The sequence below is a fragment of the Carassius auratus genome, unplaced genomic scaffold, assembly GCF_003368295.1.
Source record: "Carassius auratus strain Wakin unplaced genomic scaffold, ASM336829v1 scaf_tig00214678, whole genome shotgun sequence".
In the NCBI taxonomy this organism is placed as follows: Eukaryota; Metazoa; Chordata; class Actinopteri; order Cypriniformes; family Cyprinidae; genus Carassius; species Carassius auratus.
The window spans coordinates 185,777-203,393 of record NW_020527764.1 but is presented as its reverse complement, the minus strand read 5'-3'; the positions used below and the strand labels follow the sequence as shown (position 1 = coordinate 203,393).

The 17,617-nt window shown below is 42.0% G+C and overlaps 1 protein-coding gene across 1 annotated transcript in view; it reads right to left on the bottom strand.

Annotated features, from left to right (window-relative positions):
* Positions 1 to 223: 223 nt before the first annotated feature.
* The window catches only part of LOC113092625 (transmembrane protein 236), a 139,037-nt gene continuing 121,643 nt past the window's right edge, over positions 224 to 17,617 (bottom strand). Inside the window, exon 3 of the mRNA XM_026258292.1 lies at positions 224 to 415. Coding sequence (XP_026114077.1) covers positions 227 to 415 — 189 coding nt within the window. The 3' untranslated portion in view covers positions 224 to 226. The remainder of the gene's footprint in view (positions 416 to 17,617) is intronic.

The following is a 17,617-nucleotide window of genomic DNA, read 5'->3' as shown; positions in this document are numbered from 1 at the left end:
CAGTATAAACAATGCATTTAGATTAATTTAGATTTAGTTTCAAAGGTGTTTGTGTGTGTGTGTGTGTGCTCTTGTTTTTGTGACATATCAGGACACAACTTTTTATAATGACATGGGTATGACACAGGTATTACAGGGAGAGGGTGACTTATGAGGACATAACCCATGTCCCCATTTTTGTAGCACCATAGAATAAACAGTTTGTACAGTATAAAAACCATTATGCCTATGGGATGTCCCCAAAAACAAACGTGTGTGTTTGTGTGGCTTTTTTTTTCTTTTTTTTTTTACCTCGACCAGTAAGTCTGCAATGTCGGATTCTTTCCACTATATCAATGCAGATCAAGGAAAATAGAACCAGTGACACTGGCAGTTCAGCAAAAGTGTCCAACCTCAGATTATGTCTAATCTGTACCTATGAAGGGAGAAAGAGAGAGAGAAAGCAACACAGTAAGACATAGAGTTATGCACATTTTTCAGATGTACGGGGGAGGGTTGTTAAAATAATTTAAAATGTTCTTTTTAAAGTGCCCCTATTACAATTTTTTGAAAAAGACCTTTTATGCAGTGTGTAATCTATGTGAATGTACACAGTCTGCAAAGTTGTAAAGCTGAAAGTGCATAATAAAAAAAGTTAATGTCTCTAAAAAGAAATACCTCTAAATCGTTAAAACAAGTCATTTTAAATTTGAATCTCTTTTCTGTTAAGTTCACATGTCACAAGTTGCCACATTTGCATTATGCCCACCTACATTCTGCGTGGCCATCCCCACGAAAACTTGAACCCCCTCACATGTTGACAATACACTGTGCTCTGAACTGTAGCAGTTTGTTTGTTAATTTTCACTTTCAAAGCATGAAGCTGTGAAGAATCAGTGGATAAATTTTATCTTTACTATGAGACCACACCTTTAAACCGTGAGTACAGCATTTCCTTCTCTCACTCTCTCTCCAACTTTTTATTTTTTCCTCTTGTTACGTTTATCACAAGTTTATCAAACAACTGTGATAGTCAGCATCATTCAACAATCACGATGAGTAATGGTTTCTCCTGTTATTGTCACTTGCACTGCTTGTCACATGTATAGTGTAGTATTCTCTGTCAGCAGCAAAGGATTCACATGTAACAAATGCAAGGAAATAGTTTGTCTGACAATGAAGATCTCAGAACTAGAGACACGCATCCAATTTTCAATTGAGGATAATTAGAATGTGAAGGCCTTAGATTCAGCTTTGGATGGGACTAGCTTAGAGAGTCCCGTACATTGTTCGGTTGCATTTGCAGAGCCCCCACAGCAGGGAAATTGGATGACTGTGAGGTGGCATATTCAACACCACTGTTCTTCCTTTCTGTTCAGAACATTAAACCGGTTCTCCCCAATCCGTGATGCACCCACTAAGAAACCTGTTGAAAGACCCCTAGTTATTGGCGATTCTATTGTATGGAACATGAAAATAGTTCCATACAATAGAATAGACACTATAGCAGACTGTCATCACTCAATGGCTGGATGTCTAATTGGTGCCGTTAGAATAAAATAGGTGTCATAGTCAATTGGACAAGTTTTTGGAGCAGACCTGACCTGTTGAAAAGAGTCATCATCCCTCCATGGCTGGTGCCGCTCTTCTATATAGAAATATGGCAAATAGTCTTAGAGTTTGAAACTGGGGCCCAGATCAGGAAGCCTAATGGCGATTTCACACTGCACGATTTTAGCATGAATTTTCACTTGCCGACAGATTTTGTATAATCGCAGACAAATGCCGAAATCAAAGGCAAATCTTTGCTCATTCAAGCAGGTGACAATTAGGCAGTGTGAAGTACAAATTTACAATCACACTGTGTGCAATGATTTCTGACCGAGAACTACATCTGCAATGGCCTACAGCCAACGGGATACCAAGATACAGGGTAGAGGGAAGTTTGTGGAGGAGTTATAGAACAGAATATAAGTATTTGAATACATATATGAACAATTATATTATAGAGAAACAAGCAAGCAAACAAGATGAGGAGCAGGTCCTCATGGTTGCGCCTCTGTTGCCCAGCCAGACCTGGTTCCCCGAACTTGTACTCCTCATGACAGCCCCTCCCTGGCCAACTTTCTGAGAGACGGGGCACCCTCTGGCACCCATGTCCCGAACTTTGGAAACTACATGTGTGGGTTTTGGATGTGTCCCATAAGGTTTAGGTACCTTGCCACCTCAGGTGGTAGCTACCATCACTTCAGCTAAAGTCGTGTTCACCAGACATGCCTATGCTTTGAAATAGAACCTGTTTGTCACTTGTTGTTCTTCACGGCGTGAGGACCCCTGGAAATGCCAGATCGGGTCAGTGGTATCCTTTCTTCAAGAGGGGTTGGAATGAAGGCTGTCTCCTTCCACCTTCAAGGTCTATGTGGCCACCATTTCGGCTCACCATGACCCTGTTGAAGGTAAGTCTCTTGTGAAGCACAATCTGATCATCAGGTTCCTGAGAGGAGCAAGGGGGCTCAATCCACCTCGCCCTCAGCAAGTCCCCTCTTGGGACCTCGTAGTGGTTCTATCGACACTGAAGATGGTTCCCTTCTAACCCTTGCTGTCAGTAGAGCTAAAGTTTCTATCTTTGAAAACTGAGCTCCTGGTGGCTTTGGCTTCGGTGAAGAGGGTCGGGGACCTGCAGGCATTTTCAGTTGACGAAGTGTGGCTGGAATTTGGGCCGGCTAACTTTCACGTTATCTTGAGACCCCAGCCTGGGTATGTGCCCAAAGTTCCCACCACTCCTTTTAGGGATCAGGTGGTGAGCTTGCAAGCGCTGCCCCTGGAGGAGGCAAACCCAGCCCTGGCGCTGCTCTGTCCAGTACGTGCGCTCCACACTTACGCAGACAGAACTCAGTGCCTTAGGACCTCAGACCAGCTCTTTGTCTGTTACAGAGGCCAGCAGAAGGAAAAGGCTGTCTCCAAGCAGAGGTTATCCCACTGGATAGTGGATGATATTGTCTTGGCTTCTCAGGCTCAAGACCTGCCATGGCGCCTTGCTAACAGACTTCTGTAGAGCTGCGGGCTGGGCGACACCTAACACATTTGCGAGATTTTATAATCTCAGTGTAGAGCCTGTGTCCTCCTGGGTACTCGCCCCTTCAAGCCAGTAAGGACCTGGTCGGTGTCAATCCGCTTGCTGCGCCATTCCACTCCACAGACTGGATGCCTGTGCTATTCCCCTCAGGTGAGTTGCTCAGTTCAGATCCCTTGGTTCCTCCAGCACTGTTGATGTCCAGCACTTGCTTACATGCCCCTTTGGTCAGCCCTGTGTGGGACTGGGTGCCTCCATGTGTTGTGATTCCCCTTTCTGGGCAATCCCTCATGTGTATGTCCACAGTAAGTCTCTTCGCGGCATGTGTCTGTCCCTTAGCAAGCCCCTTACCAGTTCTGTCATTGAAACTTCCACCCTGCAGGCTGTCAGAGTTCATGAATATCAACACCTTTGGTCGATACCTGCCTTTGTAAGTCCTCCTATGAGCAGGCAGCCTACTAGCATACGTCCAGCTGGAATATGCTACCCAGTGCATTCTGTGTAAGCTATAGTCCCTCACTCGTGCTGGCCTCACGACAGGGTGCTACCACTCACACGACTTGAATGTGAGTTGCTCGTGCTGCTCCTTATATTCCCGCTCTGCGGGGTGGAGCTAGCGATGCACACTCACACCTTTAAGAGAGAGCAGCCTGGAATATGTGCAGAAAACAAAATTAGAGGTATTTCATATTGCATGGTGGAGAGTATTTCTTCTTAAATAAAAGCTCTAAAAACTGCTAGATCTGCTTAGAAGAAAACAAACACAACCCTAGACATTCATTCAATACAGTGAATAAATTAATGAAAAATAAAGCATCAACAGACGCAGACCTTTCCCAACAGCACAGCAGAAAGGAATTTATGAACTTCTTCACTTCCAAGATCAATACTATTAGAGATACAATTATTAAACCATGCAGCCATCAGCCACAATATTCCATCCGAAAGCACACTATAGAGGAAACAATTTCACTCATTCTCTGCTATAGGACAGGAAGAATTGTATAAATGTGTCAAATCATCAAAACCTACAACATGTATTTTAGACCATTAAAGCTTTAGCCTAAGTTCTGCCAGGAAGACTCAATTACTTTGTCACTAATTACCTTCATCATTATCCAATCACGTCTTTATACTTCAGTATATAAGATCGGTACTTACACATGTTTGAGTTCGCAGATGCCGATGCGATAACAACTGCAGATGCTGACGCGATTGTTCCTTGATCAAGCTGACGCATTTATTGATTTACTTGCTATAGTTAAGTTTGTGTCCTGCAAACTATCGCGAGTTTGACGTTCCTCTCAAGATGCGCATGGAATTGTTGGCTTTGCTCTGTGTCACGGTGACTATCTGCATTCGTTCGTGTTGGATTTATATACAGGCTTTCGGCTTTTCTCGGCAAAGGATGTGAAACATTGTCGGAGTTCCGTGTGCTTTCCAGGGTTGCCAGGTTTTCTCAAAACCGCCAATTACTACTAAAAACTAGCCCAATCGCGTTCAAAAGTGATTTCCTGGCAGAATTCACATTCTAGGGGCTAAATATGACATTATCGGGGTCACCTCAAACCCTGGACAGGAATAGCAACCCGCAGCAGCAAAAAAAAAAAAAAAAAAAAACAGTTTTGGAAACACCGGTGTTTTCCGAGATGTCACGTCAGTGCTGCTTGGGTCTCAACACCTGAAAGGACTTTGGTCTCAATCAACAAATATTTTCATCTGTACGCTCACGTGAACCTGCACGAATTAAGTCTCTCCGGACCAGCAGACAGAATCAAGTGTTTGTGGCGCCGGGCATTAATTTTATTCTCTGCAAGGTTTTATACTCACACTTTCAAGATAAAGCACTGGGCGTTTGTGCTTATCTAGCAGATTCGCACTGCATAATTAAGATGTTGATCATATTGCATGCAATGTTTTGAATAACTCCTTCGTAATGAGGCATTTTAAGGCTTGTAATAAAAGCTACAATCTTTTATACTGATAAAGATTGTTGTTCGTATTATTGATTTCTGTAAAAATATGCTTTGTCTAGCACACTTAAGATATTTGTTGTCTTAATTCTATGCTTTAATCTCTGTTTATTCAGTCATTGTTTCATTTGCGTCTATTCCTGAATGCTTCGTACTGGAATGGGATTCTATGGCTGCAGATGCAGAGAACCGTTGCTCTCATCTCATCTTTACACAGCTTACTCTCTGACTAGTGCTATTATGAACAGTGGATCTATCAAGCTGATGTATATATGGACCCTTTCATTTGAGTTGTACGTAAGATTCGGCTCAATGCTCAACAGGCATCTTAAAGTCCACGTGACACGGAAGTTGCTGCTGACTTTATTTCAGAGTAGTGACATATCTCCAGTTTAAACTGAATATTAATTAGCGGGCATGGTTTTGTTCGCGCTATGGTCTCAGTCTCACTCATAGCAAACTAACGGATGGAGGGGTGTGTTAAGGATGTTCTGCATTAGAAAAACTATGCATTAAAGAGTGGAAATGTTCAGATTTTAATTAAAGTTTATGAAGACAAACGATTAATTGTTTACATCAAGATTAGCAATGTGTGCAAGTAGTTTAAGTCAATTTTGATTTTATGCGGACTTAAGCTACAATCAAGGCTTGTTTATTTTGCGCATGTTGGTTCATTCTGTCTCTCATGTCATCGCCTTCAGTCTTACTTGGCTGTTGCGGCCTTCACATTACATGCACTTTTGTGGCACCTTGCATAACTCCTACCACGTGGTCTATCAGGCAAATTTTTTCCAATTACGGTTCATGAAATTCAGCCTGTCTTGGTCTCCACATATTATAGTCTATCGAGGTCTTCACTTGACATTGAGGTTTTTTTTTCTTTTATGGTCTTGCTGATCTGCCTCATTCTCTTTATTTGGGAGGGAATCCATTTCTTCTGCAGATTCTCTCAGTTAGATGGAGTTCTATCAAGCGTGCACAGGACTCTAGCCTAAGGAATGTTATGTATCTTTATATGCTCTTAAGTCACTGTTAGGACCCTAATTCTACCTGTATCATTTAACCTAAACTAATGTCCTCTCTCACTCAACTCGGCGGTTTCGAATTATCACAATCCGCATCAATTGCTACGTCCCGACTGTAGCAGAAATGTGCTAATGTGCTAATCCACTAGAATGTGTTTTGGTTGCCATAGTGACGACCGTGACCAGGAAGCCTAACGTACTTCCGGAGCAACTCTGAACTGTGCACGCGCAGCGCACAAACTCCGCGGTGTCGCTAAGCTAACGAAACCATTGCATTTACATTGAAGTCTATACTAAAGCCCCTAGCCTCAAAGGTTAGCCGTTAGCATTACCATCCAGTGGTAGAATAATGTGTGTTTGGGCAACGCTGACGTGATTTAACCATTTTAAACATCTTAACTAACACTTGTTAGTCCCTTTCTTTTTATCGCTCTCTTTTCTCACTAGACCACTTATTTTCATTTTACTAGAAAGGGAAATACTGACTCACAATTATTAATTGTCAAATTGAAATTTAATTGAAACATTAAATTTATTTGGAAGCATTTAAAATTTCCCTCTCAGATCATTTCATATGATCTTTTATTTCTAGTATTCTCTTTTGGGTCTAATCATTTTAGGAATGAATAAGCCTTGAACTTTTGGAACTTATTCTTCCTAATTTATTTATTACCCATCTGAATATATGCTATTCAGACCTTTACTTATTTGAATGCGTTTTACCCCTCTTCCTGTTTTGGTTATACACTTAACCACTATTGTTTTACGTATTGATTTCCTCTTTTTAATTTCATTTTTGCATATTTTGCCCATTTATTAATTTTTTTTAATTTTCCTATTTCTTACCATTTCTTTTGTGTATCCTAGCCTGGGAACGACAAACCTGAGCCCTAAAAGGAGACATTGTTATCCCTCACTACGAGTTCAAATAAATTAGAAAGACAACTCTCTTTCACTTAAAGTTTATTTTGTTTGATTAGTTGTGCAGCAACTAACACAACGCTCTCCTTGTAGTTCAGATAACCGCTACTGAGACTTACCATCTCCGTCCTCTCTCTCCTTTACTTTCCTCTTCTCTTTTTACATTTGTAGGACATGTAAGAACCATCAATCAATTCTAAGTGAAGTAAATACACAATCGTGCCAAAGAAGACGAATCATCCTTATGAATTTGATTGTAATCATCCTCTCATTTGTTCTTCCTAACCTCCCTACATTTGGAAACGCAATCCAAGTTTTAGCATCTCATCCAACGTTGAGATCAATTTAATAGAGATACGTGTTGAGCAACTGTCGCCCTCGCTGACTCCCTGAGTGACAAAGTCTTCGCATCTCTAGTCTACTTAGACACCCTGAGACCAACACAGTCATCACCACATTTCACTAGTGGTTCACAATCACTGATACAACACTTAGTTGTCCCACCACACATAGGCTTTTACTCCACACAGATCTGTGTCAGTCTCTCTTCTTCCCAGCGTGCCAACATGCCGCAGACTGCAGACCCCATTTCCCATGGGGAAGATGTGAACATTTGGCTGAGAGGCATGACAGACAGCCTCACTCCAAAGACATTTGAACTGTTATTATTTTTAATAATAATCCTAATCCTGAGAAGATTCCTGACACAAGATTCAAGCCAACAACAACCACGAGGAGCTAGTCAAGATCACGAGCTCACTAAGCTATGCCTTCACAACCCAGCTGAAACTGAGCGACAAGCACATCACCCACCTTCAAGAGGAGCTGACAGGTGCTCAACTTCGCATAGACAAGCTGGAAGTGAAAGTTCAAGATCAACTCAAAGCACCCAGCGAGAGGGAGCAGGATACAACAGAACAAGTTATGAAGCTCCAAGCAGCCCTGGCAGCAGCTCAGCTCGACCAGCAACATGCAACGGCTGCTCAGAAAGACCTGGTAAACAGACTCCAGTATGCCGAACAGCTACTGGAGAAAGCCAAGATAGACATCAGAAACAAGAATTCTGAAATCAGTGCTTTGAAAGACCACCTTGAAAGGTACAGAACTGAAATGGACAATCTGACCCAACAACTAGATGATACCAACGATGAGCTCTACCTGGTCAGAAAAGAACTCCAAAATGCTTACAAGCACAAACTAGAGCCAAGGAAAGAGAAACATCTCTTAACATGGCCTGTCCGAACTCCATGACCATCCAACAGTTGCGTGACCTAACACAGATGGCCTATAACAAGCAGAAGTTGGCCTCAAAGAAAGGTAACAAAACATCCACACTCTTGAACTCTGTCAACAAAGACTCAAGCCTTGCACTGGACGACACCCAGTGGCATCACAACACCAGAGTCTTCCATCAAGAGCACAGAGAACGTGACGCCCATATCCACGACCGCTTTCAGCCCAACTGCTGGAAAAATCCATGGGACCAGCCACGCTTCTCAAGAAACCAAAAGGATAACATCTGGAAACCTAACCAGATATCCAAAAGGTAATCACCTGACTCATCCAAGAGCAACTCGTGTGGGTAAGCGACAACAAAACCCACCTCAGCACCACTCAGACATGCACAGTGCTGAGTATGCACAAGAACATGACCGCTTACCATTAGAAGACACGGAACAAGTCATGGAACAACTAAGAGAGTTCCTTCAAGACAATTTACATGCATATGACCACAAAGTTGAGTCATGCTCGCTGTGACCAGCGACAGAACGGAAGGCCGGTGATCCCCTGGTGCACCACATCAGAGATGACAAGCACCTGTTCAACAACAACCCAGAATGAACAAGTCTTTAATGGCCAACTGTTGATGAAAAATCTGAGGTACTAAAGGACATCACCTCAGTCACTAACAAACTGTCAAATGAACTCCAACTCCAAGTTCCAAATTCCCTGTCTGTGCAACAGCAACCACCAGAGCACAGAAGGTCAGAAAGTCTGCTCCAGCCAGAAGGCATCACAAGAAGAATGCAACATAGGAGACAAGTTTTGCAACTCAGCTTCACACAGCCATGCCAAACTGCCTCCGACTGTCTGCTAAAGAACTTCCTGCCTTGCTGGACTGACCCCTCATTAGACCATGGACACGCCCTCATCCAAGCCAAGGATGCTGAGAGCCAGTCTTCAGTGACATGCTAGAAAAAGGGGGAGACAACACAGATTTGAACAGATCTGACCACACATGCACTACACCAGTAACACACAACATTACCTACACCCAGAGGTAAACACATCTACTGATAACACAGTCAACAAACATATTCTTCCCACAGGTAGAATATCCAACTTTTAGCGTAACAAAGTTACACATACCCACCATGAAGAAACGTGCAGCCATCCTCACAATAGGTAGAACACCTGACACTAAGTTAAGGTTCATGACACACTAGCTGCACCTGACATCCTAGCTCAATAGTAGTTGTAACACATGCTAGGAAAACCCACAGCAGCCTTGTTTTGTTCTTCTTTTACCTATCCTTCTCCTTCCCCTCTTTCCTGAGTAGGTGAAACGCCTAGACACCCTGCGAGGGTCGAAGGTCTGATATTAGGATTGACTCGCAACACCTAATATCCGCCAGCCACTCTAAACTGAATGAAAGCCAGAGAGCTCCATGCATGATAGGTCAATTCATTGAATTGAAAATGAAATTACTAGAAAACTAACGGTAAATGTGTAAAGTAAGACAACCTAGAAGAACCAAACAAAGTTAACCACAAATTTGATTGATGAATCAAAATAAAAACAATTTCCAAGACGATCTAAACTATCCTCAATGTGCTAAACTACATTGACTAATTGAACTTAACCACGTGTACCTAAATAACCTGATGCCTGCACCAGTACAGTAACTGTCATGGAGGTGTTGTCTTGCTGTTTGCTGTGTTTGTCTGCTTCTTCTGCCTTTGTTTCTCCAGCGATCGACGATGTCTTCACCTAAACAACTCGCCGATCGAAAGGGGGATATATGTAGCAGAAATGAGTCGAATCAGACAAATCAAAGAGTCTATCAGAGCTGTGTGCATTGAAACGAGAGCCGAATTCCTCAGGAAGTCATAAATCAGTTCTAGTGCCACAAGAACCAAGCAAGATAACCAACCAACCAACTTGTTCACACAACAGCTTTCAACATTAACACCAATATAAAAATTATTGACAATTTTAATTCGAAGAAGAGATTGTCAAATTTATTGTTCGTGATTGGAATGCAACGCTGGACATCACATGTAAACCCAGGAGATCAAGTTAAATACTTGCATTGACTTCCCCCCACCCAGAAGAACCAGACTGAAATTCCTAAGGGGGAAGGGCTTTAAACCTTTGTCTTCACAGAAAAGTCCTTTGCCAGAGAATGGCAAAGAAACCCTTTTTATACATTATATATGGACCAGAATGAACTCAAAAAAGACTTATGAATGAATCATTCCATTGCTTAACTCCATATTCATTTACGTGTAACCCACACATTTGACTATCATGTATAATCACTTATTGTGTATGTCTTTTGATAACTATAGGATACCTAGTCATGTCTAGTATTGAAATAATCGCATTTTCTTGCTTGATATTGTCCTGACAATCATTTATTTGTAAAATATATCATAATCATGTTATAGGAATCATGTCCAAAATTAGACCCTGTGAGGCAAGAACCACATGCTTGGTAAGATAAACAAATGATTTATGATACCCACCCCAAGAACATATCTGATTGGTCAAGGCAACATTCGAGGGGTGGCCAACAGGAAAGTTTAAATACTTTGGATACGATTAAATTTTTGCTTTTAGTTCTAGTCTGCCTGCTGCTATTAGCCATGTCGGCTTTTAGTCTGCTTTTAGTTCCAGCCTTGCTCGTGCTATCAGTCATGCCTGCTCTTAGCTTGTAGCTTTGCTACCTAGCTTTAGCTTGTAGCATCTAGCCATGTGGTTAGTCATCATGGTTCTTTGAGCGCGGTTCAAGCGTGCCTGCCTGCTGCTACTTATGCCACAATGAGAAGGAACACAACCTAGTCTCGTCAAACTTTATTTCTTTTCTTTTCCGTTTGAGAGTTTCGTGTTCTGAGTTAAGTTTTGTAACGTCGACCTCGTCTGCGCGTTTGAACTCCGACCAGCCACACAACTCCAGCTTCAGCCAACACCCAAGCACGGGCTCCCCAAGACGTCACTTCAGCCAACTGAACTTCCAGCCAATCAGCGACACCGGGATACCCCTTTCAACGGGAGTCCCTTTCACAGGAAACTAAGGCAACGTATTCCCAGATATTTGTTGTGCTGGTGTATCTAATATAATTTTAACCCCATTGAGGAACTCAATGCGAGCGCTAATTACTTGATTGATGGTTGTTCATGTCTATGCAATTTAACGTATTGCTGTAAACTTGGGATTCCATATTTCCATTCTCTTAAACTCATCTTTCCTTAACTTTCGACCTTCCTGCAACTTGTGTGAATGTGTGTGTGCATGCGTTTATGTGTTAGATTAGTTTATATGTCTTAGATTTATCTAATAAAGCCTTATTCATATTGAAAAGAGAAGTATCTTGTGTTTTGTGCTTACAAGTTAATGTCTTAAACTGTCGATCTTGTTACTGTGCTAATTGATAGTGTTTCACTATAGTTTGGATATTAGTATCCAGCGCAGATTTGATGTTAAACGGCTAGTTCACTGAATCGCAGGGCGTCTCCGTGACCAGCCGTGAAACAGTGATTCTGTTCAAATTCCCTTTAAAATCTTAAATGATTCCCTTTGAGCTAAATTGACCTGTTTCCCTTACACGACCATATTCCTGTCAAGATTAGTCTCTAAACTATTTCACATAAAACTCAAGGTACAGTTTAAACACTCTTCGCAAACGAATGGTGGTGGTCCTTTTCACATGCTCCTCATGTTAAGTCAATCACGGTCTTCACATACAATGGCCTATCGTGGTCATCTACAGAGGTGGACAAGAGTTTTGAGAATCACATAGACATCGGAAATTGGAAAAGTTGCTGCTTAAGTTTTTATAATAGCAATTCATCCTCCAACAGCAACTGCTTCCAACAATCCAACAACAGTTTGGTGAAAAACAATGCATTTTCCAGCACGATGGAGCATCTTGCCATAAGGCAAAAGTGATAACTAAGTGGCTCGGGGACCAGAATGTTGGAATTTTGACTCCATGGCCTGGAAACTCCCCAGATCTTAATCCCATTGAGAACTTGTGGTCAATCCTCAAGGCGGGCGGACAGACAAAACGCACTTATTCTGACAAACTCCAAGAAGTGATTATGAAAGAATGGGTTGCTATCAGTCAGGATTCGGCCAAGAAGTTGATTGAGAGCATGCCCAGTCGAATTGCAGAGGTCCTGAAAAGAAGGGCCAACACTGAAAATACTGACTCTTTGCATAAATGTCATGTAGTTGCCGATAAAAGCCTTTGAAACGTATGAAGTGCTTGTAATTATATTTCAGTACATCACAGAAACAACATAAACAAAGATCTAAAAGCAGTTTAGCAGCAAACTTTTTGAGGGCTAGTGTCTGTGTGTTTCTCTGAACTTGGCCACGACTGTACACATGAGGCTTTCACATCTCAGTCCGTCGGGCCTCACTTTACATGGCCTAACGAGGCTTCACATTACTCACCCTAAAGCAGCTTTTGCTCATTTGACCTATCGTAACCTTCAGGTAAGTGAATTGTTTACAACTGTCGATTAATGTCCTTCGCAAAATTGGCTAGTGATGGTTTTCTCGGCCTAGCTAGGCTTTTCCTAAAGCCTATTGGGGCCGTTCCATCTTTTGTGGCCCACCAGGGCCTTTCCCACTGTGTCCTCTCGTGGCCTATATTACTGTTCCGGCATATCGTGGCCCCTATCACTGCTCTGGCCTATCGTGGCCCCTATCACTGCGCTGGCCTATTGTGGGCTCTATCACTGCGCTGACAAATCGTGGCACCCTATCACTGCGCTGGCCTATCGTGGCCCCTATCACTACGCTGGCCTATCGTGGCCCCTATCACTGCTCTGGCCTATCGTGGCCCCCCATCACTGTTCTGGCCTATCGCGTCCCCCATCTCTGCTCTGGCTTATTGCGGCCCCCATCTCTGCTCCGGCCTATCGTGGCCCCTATCTCTGTCTGGCCTATCGTGGCTCATCTCCTCTATTGTATAAACAAAATCCCTTCAAGATATAATCCGATAAAAAACGCACCCCTTTCCAAGGCTCGTTTTAGAACTCACTTAACCACTGTTATCAAAAGCTGCAGTCTATCCCCCTCTCTCTATACCGGCCATTCATTCAGAATTGGGGCAGCTACTACAGCAGCTGAATGAGGAATCTCTATGTCAGCTATTAAGATTATAGGCAGATGGTCTTCCTCAGTACTTAGAATCATACATCAGACATGATTTAAAAAAAAAAAAAAAAAAAAACTCGAAGCTCAGCAAGCTCTCCAGTAACAAATCAGGTAAATTTTCATGCAAATCCTGGGGGTGGTGTTACTGGCGGTATATATAAAAAAAAAAAAAAAAGTAATAAATAAATAATGTCTGGCCTATCGTGGCTATTTCTGTACAGTCTATATAGGCCTGTCTATGTCTGGCCTATTGTGGCCTGTCTATGTGTGGCATATCGTGGCTATTTCTGTACGGTCTATCGAGGCCTGTCTATGTCTGGCTTTTCGTGGCCATTTCTGTACAGTCTATCGAGGCCTGTCTTTGTCTGGCCTATCGTGGCCTGTCTATGTGTGGCCTATCGTGGCTATTTCTGTACGGTCTATCGAGGCCTGTCTATGTCTGGCCTATCGTGGCCTGTCTATGTGTGGTCTATCGTGGCTATTTCTGTACGGTCTATCAAGGCCTGTCTATGTCTTGCCTGTCGTGGCTATTTCTGTACGGTCTATCAAGGCCTGTCTATGTGTGGCCTATCGTGGCTATTTCTGTACGGTCTGTCAAGGCCTGTCTATGTCTAGCCTATCGTGGCTATTTATGTACGGACTATCGGGGCCTGTCTTTGTCTGGCCTATCGTGGCCTTTCTATGTGTGGCCTATCATGGCTATTTCTGTACGGTCTATCGAGGCTTGTCTATGTCTGGCCTATCGTGGCTATTTCTGTACGGTCTATCGAGGCCTGTCTATGTCTGGCCTATCGTGGCCTGTCTATATGTGGCCTATCGTGGCTATTTCTGTATGGTCTATCGAGGCCTGTATTCGTCTGGCCTATCGTGGCTATTTCTGTATGGTCTATCGAGGCCTGTATATGACTGAAATAAAAAATAAATTAAAATTAAATGAAACATAGGCATATGTGGTTTAATCTAACGTTTGTCATACTGATTATGTTAACTCTCTTTATATCTTCCAGGAACCTTAGGATTCACAACCGGTGTGTATACCTTCATCTACTTATTTTGGGGGGAAGGCTGGCCCCTCGGATTACGAACTATGGACGGGGCCTTCCGCCAAAGAAATTTATAATAATGCTTGCTGAGTTGTCAATAAATGTATGCTTCCTACATTTTATCTCCCGAGTCTTTCTGGTAGAAATTAAAACTTTAGCCTAAGTTCTGCCAGGAAGACTCAATTACTTCGTCACTAATTACCTTCATCATTATCCAATCACATCTATATACTTCAGTATATAAGATCAGTACTTACACATGTTTGAGTTCGCAGATGCCGATGCGATAACAACCTCCACCCTCCCCTGCCGGCAATACCATGCCTTTGAGCAATGCACCGAACCGCCAACTGCTCCACGGGTGGTTCAGCAAAAATGGCTGCCCACTGCTCTGGGTGTGTGTATACTGCTGTGTGTATGTGCACTTTGGTTGGGTTAAATGCAGAGTGCAAATTCTGAGTATGGGTCACCATACTTGGCTGAATGTCACGTCACTTTCAATTTTTTTGTTCTTCACTTTCCAGTTAGCTTTATTAAATGAACTATTATTTAAAAGTTTTTTCACCCTTCTTGGACCTGAAATGGAGTAATTGTGGCCAATATTGATAATTAAACAATATTTTAATAAATGTGCTTTTGTCTAAGCCTGTGATAGTTAAATAATTATGATAAAACCAACAGTAGGTGACAAATCAAACAGCTCATTTAAAAATTCTAATTCAATTAGGAATGTAACAAGCCTGCATTCCAATGTGTATAATATCCATCCTAAATTCTATGTGATGTTAGTCATTTTCAATGCTATTTAGGGCAGACTGCATTGATACTATGCACATTGGGATGCAGGAAAAGTGTCCATTTGAATGGGCAATTAAATCACTGGCACACTTGATTTGTTCAAAAACTGATTCATTCAAGGAATGATACACTGGGCCCTATTTTAACGATCTGAAACGCAAGTGTCAAAGCGCGAAGTGCAAGTAACTTTGTGGGCGGGTCTCGGCGCTGTTGCTATTTTCCCGGCGGGATAAATGGCTCTTGCGCCCGGCGCAAATCTAAAGTGGGTTGGTCTGAAGCAGCTTCATTATTCATAGGTGTGGTTTGGGCGTAACGTGAAATAAACCAATCAGAGCGTCATCCAACATTCCCTTTAAAAGCAGGTGCGCAAGTTCCATTATGGATTGCTATTATTATGGCGTATTTACCAGGCGCACGCCAGGAGCGGTTCACAGCCGAGGAGACTGATGTTCTTGTAAGAGCAGTGAAAGACAGAGAAGTTGTGTTGTATGGGGATGGGAGAATAATTAGCCTGAATAATTTGTAAGCTAGACTTATGCCTATTTTGTTCACATCTTCGTGGCACACCACAATGATTTCCGTCATCTCATGTGTTAATATTTTTTTAGTGTAACAATTTATGATTTGCAAAAATAACTGTTGCATCTGTGTAGATTACATGAGCAAAGTGTATGCGCGTTGTGCATGCTATACATTATGGTCAAGCATGCGCCCTTAAAATAGCATAATGAACAACGCGCAACGCGCCACTGACTTTAGACTAGTTTTTTTCTGGTCAGTGGCGCAATTGTTTAATGGAACAGCAAAATAGCACCAGGGATTGTTTGCGCCGGAACACGCCTCCTTTTTTGCGCTGAACCGCCCAGGGAGCGCAAGTTCATTCACTAGTTTAGCGACGTGCCTCTGTGGAGGGAAAAGCGCGCTTTGCGCGGGTGCAAAATAGGAATGACACAAGCGTCGGTGTACAAAGTCAATTGTGCTGGGTGCAAGATAGGGCCCACTGTGTTATATGCACTGTTGTATAAAATACATAGCATATTTGTGCTTGTGCATGTTATATCAGGGGAATGTTTTTAAAATCTAATAAAGGAAAAATCATACCTTCTCTGTTGTCTTCTTTTTTTGTGCAAAAAATGCAGAAAACTTCTTCCGCTTGTGCGCAGCTTGTTACAGAACCGGATTCTGATTGGCCAATCACTATTTTTCATGAATTATCTTGAGTAAATTATTTTAAAATGTAATTTGTGTGCTAAGTTTTACATTACACACATTATTAATCAAAAGGGGACGGTGGTTTTACTGAGGGGATGCTTTTTGTCATTTTTTTCAACCAGGGGAATGAAATGCCCTCGCATTCGATTCAAACCCTGGCTATATTCCTTCTCAGAGATGAATGGGATCTCTGAGGATTTTCAGTCAGGATTTAGACCTTATAATATAGAGACTGCTAATATTTCTCTATTAGTGCTACTATAACTTAGTGCTGCGCTTGACAATTTCGACAAGAACATTCTTCTGATTAGACTACAAAATTATGTTGGCAATAGTGGAATTGCTTTGTCGTGGTTCAAATCAAGCTTATCTGACCGTCATCAATGCATAGCAGTAAATGACGAAATAACATATCAGTCAGTACAACAAGTACAGTACAACAAGGCACAGTACTAGGACTGTTGCTTTTTACACTTTACAGGTTACCCTTGGGAGATATCATGAAGAAACATGGTGTTAGCTATGCTTATGATCAATATTTCTTTGCAGGCCAATGAAACCAACGAATTTGCAGGTTTTAATTATTGGGCCAAAAACCTCTGCAAGTAATAACCTATAACACATCTGAAACTTGATGGTTGCTCTGTTCATTTTCTCGTCATGAGTTAGGAACCTAGGTGTGCTATTTGATAGCAATCTTTACTTTAAAAATCATGTTTCTAGCATTTATAAAACTGAATTTTTCCATCTTAAAAATATATCTAAATTACAACCTATGCTCTCTATATCAAATGCAGAAACATATCATGTATTCATGACCTCAAGGTTAGATTATTGTTATGCTTTATTGGGTGGTTGCTCTGCATGCTTAATAAAGAAACTCCAGCTAGTTTAAAATGTAGCAGCTAGAGTTCTTATAAGAACCAAGAATACTACCACATTAGCCTGTTTCTGTCACCTCTGCACTGGGTCCCTTTTGAACAACGAATACATTTTAAAATCTTGCTAATTACTTACAAAGCCCAAGATGGTTTAGCTCATCAATACTTGAGCAAACTCATATCACATTATAGTCTTTCCTGTCCGCTGTGATCTCAAAACTCTGGCCAATTGATAATACATAGAATATCAATTGGGTGGCAGATCCTTTTCCTATTTAGCACCCAAACTCTGGAACAATCTACCTATCATTGTTCGGGAG